Raw genomic sequence first — 8,703 nt, 5'->3', positions numbered from 1 at the left:
ACACACACACACACACACACACACACACACAGCTCGGCCAATCTTTCTCGTACAAAAACAGTGTGTGATGGTGGGAGTGAGAAAGCAAGGAAGACATACAAAGGAGGATTTGTATTGATCAAACACAAAGGAAAAAAAAAGGATTAGAAAGATAGCACATTGGTCAGATAGAAAGAAAGAAAGAACGTAGAAAAAAAGAGGAAGGAAGGAAGGAAGAAAGGGGGGGAAAAAGCAATGTTGGATGAGAAGGAAGCAAGAACAAATAGCAGAAACAGAACATTGCCAACACACACACACACACACACACACACACACACACACACACACACACACACAGAGAGAGAGAGAGAGAGAGAGAGAGAGAGAGAGAGAGAGAGAATACGAAAGTATGCAAGTGTAAAGAAGTAAAATGATCACTACAGCATTGTTCAGTGGTTGTTTATACATTTCATTCTTTCGTTCTGAAGAAGGGTGCGTTTGCATAATCAATACTTTTTTTTTCGCTTCAGTTGCCAAAACAACAACAACTTTACCTTTAATTATCTAAGCTCAATGAACACTCGAGTGTAGAATATAACTCACAGTTGAAGGAAAAATGCGTGTTCGTGTATACAAAAGTAATATATAAAATATAAACGTAATACATAGAATACTGCATGCTCGCCAGCTGTGACTGAACGGGAAGCCAACATTTCCAGTATTCATATCCCCCCCCACTCCCCCCACCACACCACCACACTTTTTAAATATATTTTTTTCATAACTCGATTTACCTTTCAATACAGAAACATTTATTGTTTATTTTTGCAGAATACACATTCTGATAAAAAGGCTAGAAAGTCAGATCACATCGGAATGGGGATATGAGTGTGAGTTTGCCTCAAGCAATACATGTCAAGAGGGTTATCTATTCTTGTTAGCAATAACTTTTAATTCAATACAATATATATATATATATATATATATGTGTGTGTGTGTGTGTGTGTGTGTGTGTGTGTGTGTGTGTGTGTGTGTGGAGCAAACAGGGATGATCCACCCTTCTTTACGGATATAAGTAAACTAAATGACAATTAAGACATGTCGAATGTAACAATTACAAGTTACTGGAACTTAGTTTTTAAATACAAACATAGACTATCGTGATTATAGGAACGTTAACATGCCAAAAGCCCAAAACACTGTAACAGAAATGATGAATGATTTAGAACTATGTGATGTTTGGAGAGAATTCAACCCAGAAGGTCTCCGATATGACTAGAGAAGACAAAACCCTTTGCAGCAGAGTAGATTAGATTTCTTCACTATATCAGATTCGCTAATTATCAAAGTAAATGATACGGACAATTTATATGGATATAGGACTGATCATTCATTGATAAATTACAACTCACATATAAAGTTGAAGAAAAGTATATCTTTTGGTAATTTAATTCATCTTTGCTGACAGACCCAACATAAGTAAATGTAATCAATGAAACCATTATGAAAATCAAAGAGAAGTATTAAGTTCTGCCCTAATAATCGATAAAATGACAATAGTGTCCCTAATAGCCAGATTCAATTGACATTTTCAAATCAAAACGTTTTTAACTATCAAACTCAACCCATTCCGAAGAAATGTTTTATACAGTATATAATGTTTTGTTGTTGTTGCACACTTTTTTTTAAATGTGGAATTAAGAAAGGGCGAAGAGATATTACTGAACCCTTATTTTTGATTAAGTAGGGGAAAAAAACGTTATGCCTTAAAGATTTTTTTCTGAATAATGAATGGGCTGTACAAAATATTTTCTTTGTTAAAGAATTCATTGGTGAAAATGTTTTTTTTTTAACGTACCAGTTTTTTTCACACACACACACACACACACACACACACACACACACACACACACACACACACAATCAGATGTAGAATTAATTTCATGGAATATGTGAGTTACATTCACTCGATTAAACATTATATAAATATAATAACACTGAAATTGAAAATAATGTGGCAGAAATTACAAAAATTAGCACAAAATCTACACGACTTCTAATCGGTGCAAATAAAGGATGTAAACAATACACAAAATATCAATGAAGAAATTCAACAGTATTTAACATCCATTCATTAGATACACTCGTATCTATTCATTAGATACATTCATTAGATACACGGTTAGGTTTAGAAACAATATTGAAAAAGATGAATAAACGATATGAAATTAAACAGTTTCAATAGATACATTCATTAGATACACGGTTAGGTTTAGAAACAATATTGAAAAAGATGAATAAACGATATGAAATTAAACAGTTTCAAATTGGAAGGTGAAACAGAATCCTATTGACAAATACCGTTTCAAAAACATGGGTTTAACAAAAGATGACAAATGTCAGTTTTATAATAGAGAGAAGAACGCGGTAAATCATTACCTGTGTTATTACCAGTATTCGCTTTCTTTGTGAAAAGAATTACACCGTATCACCATAAAAAAAAAATACTATTGTCAAGACTGTGTTGACCTCAGTTTAAACAAAATGTCTACTTTTTCTGGAACTGAAGTGAACAGTAGAATTAATGACGTATTAGAACATTATATTACTTTGAAAATTCTTTATATATAGCCAATGCAGAATGACTGGGCATAAATTGAAAAAAAAAAAAAAAAAAAAAAAAAAAAAAACGTACGCTCACTGAACATACAAAATTATGAGTTTGAAATAAAATGGATCGCGCACAGGAACTCAATAGAAAAATGAACTGTTTCAAAATAGTTTCAAAATGCCTTCGGTATAAGAAAATAATCCTTTTACTTTTTATGTTACCTTCTTCGGTAGTTTAATCGGTTGATAACTGCTTCATATTTGCTTTGCCTTTCTTGTGTGATTTTTTTTTAATTATTACTACTACTACCTTTTTTTCATACTATAATTATTATTTATTTATTTATCAATTCATGTATTTATTTACTTATTTATGTACGCTTATGTATTATTCATTCACCTTTTTTTTTCTTTTTTCTTTTTGTTTTCTCAAGGCCTGACTAAGCGCATTGGGCTACGCCGCTGGTCAGGCATCTGCTTGGCAGATGTGGTGTAGCGTATATGGATTTGTCCGAACGCTGTGACGCCTCCTTGAGCCACTGAAACTGAAACTGAAACTGTGTGATATTGCCAGCTGACATCTTGGTGTGCTTCATTGCCTGTCTGCATAACAGAAGTGTGTCTGAGGTAAGTGCACCCCCGAAAGCGGAGTATGGCTGCCTACATGGCGGGGTAAAAACGGTCATACACGTAAAAGCCCACTCGTGTACATACGAGTGAACGTGGGAGTTGCAGCCCACGAACGCAGAAGAAGGAGAAGAAGAAGAGGTAAGTGCCCTGCCCTTGGTTTGCCGTGTCTTCTTCTCCTCTGTTTGTTTGTTCTTCTCTCTGTCTCTGTCTCTCTCTTTATTTGCCTGTCATGTACTGTTGTTCTTCTTCTTACTCTTGTTTTCCTGCGTCGATCAAGTTAAACAGTTTATCACAATGAAGGAGAGAAGGAAGAGTAAAACTTAAAAATATATATAAAATGAGAGAGAGAGAGAGAGAGAGAGAGAGAGAGAGAGAGAGAGAGAGAGAGAGAAATCATGCACATTGAATGTTCATATTTTCTGAGACATACACGAAGTGTGTTTGTTGGGCAGTGACAAAGAATTCTGCATTAGGATGTAGGATAATGTTCTGTGCCTTTGTTTTTCCTTGTTCTTTTAATGAACAAAGAAATGCCATGCGAGGTATTGTTCCCACATCTTTCAGTGTAACGTTTTTCTACATCGTAAATCACAGAGAAAGTTGAACGAATGAGAAATATTTTTGGACACGCATCATTACAAGTATAAATGGTCACGTGACAGCCAAACCAATATCACAGTACGACCACCATCAACAAGAAAGAGAGAAGGATAAAAAAAAAAAAAAAAAAAAAAAAAAAAGGAAGGAAGGGAGAAAGAAAGAAAGAAAAAATAGAAAGTAAGAAAAAGAGAAAGAAAGAAAGAAAAGAATAGAGAAAGAAAGAGAGAGAAAAAGAAATAAAGAAAGAGAGAAAAAAAAACAGAGAAAGAAAGGAAGGAAGGAAGAAAGAAGTACAAAGAGAACTAAAGAAAGAGGTAAACAGAGAAAGAAAGAAAGAAAGAAAGAAACAGAAAAAGAAAGAAAGAGATAGAGAGAGGAAGGAAGAAGGAAGGAAACAAAGGACGGACGGAATGGCCGAGTGGGTAAAGGGTGGGGATTTTCCCCTCTTCCTGGTCAACGTATGTGCAGACCTGCCAGTGCCCGAACACCGTGGAAGGTCAAATACGCACGTTAAAGATCCTGTAATTCATGTCAGTGTTAACTGGGTTATGGAGACACGAAAAAACCAGCATGCATCAACCACGACAGAGTTATCGGCAAGTCGATGTTGGTATTGTGACGGAAAGAAAGAAGAAAAAGAAAGAAAAAGACAGAGGCAGAAAAAAAAAATGAAAGGGACAGAGAGAAAAAAATGCAATGCACAAAAAAGAAGAAAGATACTGAGAAAGCAAGAAAGAAAAATGAGAAAGGTATTGAGAAAGCAAGAAAGAAAAATGAGAAAGGTATTGAGAAAGCAAGAAAGAAAAATGAGAAAGGTATTGAGAAAGCAAGAAAGAAAAATGAGAAAGATATTGAGAAAGCAAGAAAGAAAAATGAGAAAGGTATTGAGAAAGCAAGAAAGAAAAATGAGAAAGATATTGAGAAAGCAAGAAAGAAAAATGAGAAAGGTATTGAGAAGCAAGAAAGAAAAATGAGAAAGATATTGAGAAAGCAAGAAAGAAAAATGAGAAAGATATTGAGAAAGCAAGAAAGAAAAAAAAAGGTATTGAGAAAGCAAGAAATAAAAAAAAGGTATTGAGAAAGCAAGAAAGAAAAATGAGAAAGATATTGAGAAAGCAAGAAATAAATAAAAGGTATTGAGAAAGCAAGAAATAAATAAAAGGTATTGAGAAAGCAAGAAAGAAAAATGAGAAAGATATTGAGAAAGCAAGAAAGAAAAAAAAGAGAAAGTTACTGAGAAAGCAAGAAAAAAAAAGAGAAAGATACTGAAAAAGCAAGAAAGGAAAAAAAAGCTGTTGAGAAAGCAAGAAAGAAAAATGAGAAAGATATTGAGAAAGCATGAAAGAAAAAAAAGAAAGATATTGAGAAAGCAAGAAAGAAAAATTAGAAAGAAAGAAATAGAGGAAAGAGGGAGGGAGAAGGGGACAAAGAAACAGATAAATTACAGAATCCATAACTGAAAACTTCATTTCTTAAGAATTGATATTTCAGAGAGAGAGGGAGAGAGAGAGAGAGAGAGAGAGAGAGAGAGAGAGAGAGAGAGACAGGCGGGGAAGGGAGGGGAGGGGGAGCAGAAGGGGATAAATACACATACGGAACCCATAACTCAGAAACCAAAACTTCATTTCTTAAGAACTGATATTTCAGGCATGGTCAATTCTTGCTAATACTAGACACCCATTACACGGAGAACACAACGCTAATGCTATGCAGGAAGAGAGAATGTAAGAAAGAATGGGATGGAGAGAGACAGAAAGCACAAAAGAGGAAATAGAAAATAGAAAAGCAAAGAAAGAGAGTGTGAAAATGAAAACTGCAAATAAAGACAAAGCATAGCACAAGCACACACACACACACACACACACACACACACACACACACACACACACACACACACACACACACACACACAAGAAAAAAGAAAAAAAAAAGAATACGAAACATGAAATTGACAACAACAACAAAAAATGAACCCTAAAAACAAACTAACAGAAATGGCAATTTGATTTACACTATTCTACAAGTGTCCATGTTTACTTCACATTTTGTGATTGGATGTTTTGGTTGTTCGCTATTCGTTGTCTTTGTTTAACTTTTTTTTTTACATAGATTATTTGTTTCATTAAGTTTTACCTACCTCCATAAAACTTAATGAAACAAATAATCAAGTTTTACCTACATCCATAAAACTTAATGAAACAAATAATCTATTTTTTTTAAAGTTAAACAAAACTAACGATTAAGTTTATCTCCAACATTGTCTGTTGCGTTTTTCCATGACACTTTGTGTTTCTCTTTTCCTGTCCATTTGCAGGTAACCCTGTATAACGACCACAGCAGAAAGATGTTGAGGAATGAATGTAAGATTTGTGAAATGGATGGGTGAGAGATGGGGAATTAAAAAATTGTTGGAAAAAAAAGTTTTACCTCCATCATCCCAAGGCATGGCGTGCAAGCAAACAGCAAGCAGAGACAACAGAGACAGGGACAGCCAGAGTCGCCCCATGGTTAGACGACGCATCACACCAGGAACGACAACCCACACCGAACAGTGACAGTCACATCCCCTCAACTGAAATACAAGCCGGATTCTGTAACTTGTTATACAGCAGACACTACTGACTGGTCACTCACCAGCTGTCAATCATCTGTGATCTGTCACCGGAAACAACGACATCTTAGTCATGTCACGGCGTGAGAGACCAGACCAGCTGCACAAGTGGTGATGGTGTGTCGACAATCACATGCCTTCATTTGCATGAAGGTCGAAGGTCATGTCCTCGACGAGCGTCCGTAAGAGCAGGTTGATATACAGGAAGATTATTTCGACGAGTGGTGAAAATTAGAAAATTTCATACGGAAAAAACAACAACAACCAAACACACACACACACACACACACACACACACCAAAAGAAAAAAACAAAAAAGAAACACCCACGTATTCTTCATCATTAAATGACAGCAACAGTGTTTCCGGTATATGACAATAGTATGTTCATTAATCATAGGGGAGTGTGCTTATTTGTATCGTATTCCTCGCTCAGCCCACAATACGCGTTACCGTAAAGTACCTTGCATACATCCCCCCTCCCTCCCTTTCCAACCAACTGTTCTCGAAGGGAGGGGTGGGCGTTTATTTGCCATGTCACTGCATCTTAGATCTCTCTCTCTCTCTCTCTCTCTCTCTCTCTCTCTCTTATCACAACAGATTTCTCTGTGTGAAATTCGGGCTGCTCTCCCCAGGGAGAGCGCGCCGCTACACTACAGCGCCACCCTTTTTTTTCTTTTTTTTTTCCTGCGTGCAGTTTTATTTGTTTTTCCTATCGAAGTGGATTTTCCTACAGAATTTTGCCAGGATCAACCCTTTTGTTGCCGTGGGTTCTTTTACGTGCGCTAAGTGCATGCTGCACACGGGACCTCGCTTTATCGTCTCATCCGAATGACTAGCGTCCAGACCGCCACTCAAGGTCTAGTGGACGGAGGGGAAGAAAATATCGGGGGCTGAGCCGTGATTCGAACCAGCGCGCTCAGATTCTCTCACTTCCTAGGCGGACGCGTTACCTCTAGGCCATCACTCCACGGATACTGAGAGATACTTATATCTTTCTTTTGTCCGAACGCAGGGACATCTCCTTGAGAAAGTGAAAGTGAAGGGATAGACACGCCACGTGGTGGAGGTGGCTTGGTGGGAGTGTGCCAGACGAGGAATCGAGCGTTCACGGGTTCGTGTCCTGTGTATGGACATGGATGTTTACCTCCCCTTGAAGTTGAGTGACAGTCTGGAAACTCATGAGGATGTAGTGACGGTAAACCGAGATCTCGTGTGTAGCCTGCACTTAGCGCATGTAAAAAGAACCCATGGCATCAAACGGGTTGTCCATGGCAAAAAAAATCATGTGGATATTTCCACCTTGATAGCAAAACAGAAGCATTTGCAGATAAATATACAAAAGAAAAAGAAAAAAAAGAAGAATTATAATGGCACTGCACTTTGGCGACGTCCGCTCCCCAGAGCGAACAGTCTGAATTTCACACAGAGAAACCCGTTGTGACAATATAATACAATACAATTCAGTACAATATAATACAATGACCATGGCTTCAAATATCAGATGGAAGATCGGTGGCTGTGGGTCCGGAGGTGATTGATGAGACCAGTCCGGGCCCTGAAGGCTCGCCCACATGTGGGACACAAGTGAGTGGGTGCCGTATACAATACAGGCAATACAATGCAATACAATACAATATGATATAATAATAATAATGATGATGATGATGGACATTTATATAGCGCGTTTCTTCAGAAATACTGCTCAAAGCGTTTTACATTTCGTTCCTCACTCCCCGCCTCCCCATCAATCCTCCTTTCTACCCCCACCCCCACACACGGAAGCACGTGCCAGAAAACACTCACCCAACTGAACATTGAACACCACCCACCCATGGCGCCCTCCAGAAAACACTCACCCACTGAACATTGGAAACCATCCACACATTGCGCCCTCCAGAAAACACTCACCCACTGAACATTGGAAACCACCCACCCATGGCGCCCTCCAGAAAACACTCACCCACTGAACATTGGAAACCACCCACCCATGGCGCCCTCCAGAAAACACTCACCCACTGAACATTGGAAACCACCCACCCATGGCGCCCTCCAGAAAACACTCACCCACTGAACATTGGAAACCACCCACCCATGGCGCCCTCCAGAAAACACTCACCCACTGAACATTGGAAACCACCCACCCATGGCGCCCTCCAGAAAACACTCACCCACTGAACATTGGAAACCACCCACCCATGGCGCCCTCCAGAAAACACTCACCCACTGAACATTGGAAACCACCCACCCATGGCGCCCTCCAGAAAACACTCA

General features: G+C 38.2%; 1 protein-coding gene across 2 annotated transcripts in view; it reads right to left on the bottom strand.

Annotated features, from left to right (window-relative positions):
• Window positions 1-6,421, bottom strand: part of LOC143290223 (uncharacterized) — a 16,148-nt gene extending 9,727 nt beyond the window's left edge. Inside the window, exon 1 of one of the 2 annotated variants that reach the window (XM_076599564.1) lies at window positions 6,247-6,421. In XM_076599564.1, coding sequence (XP_076455679.1) covers window positions 6,247-6,340 — 94 coding nt within the window. In that variant the 5' untranslated portion in view covers window positions 6,341-6,421. The remainder of the gene's footprint in view (window positions 1-6,246) is intronic. The other variant, XM_076599558.1, reaches the window with a different exon arrangement.
• Between the last annotated feature and the right edge of the window lie 2,282 nt (window positions 6,422-8,703).

This window comes from Babylonia areolata, chromosome 1, assembly GCF_041734735.1.
Source record: "Babylonia areolata isolate BAREFJ2019XMU chromosome 1, ASM4173473v1, whole genome shotgun sequence".
NCBI classification, from domain to species: Eukaryota; Metazoa; Mollusca; class Gastropoda; order Neogastropoda; family Buccinidae; genus Babylonia; species Babylonia areolata.
This window is presented reverse-complemented; position numbering and strand designations above follow the sequence as displayed.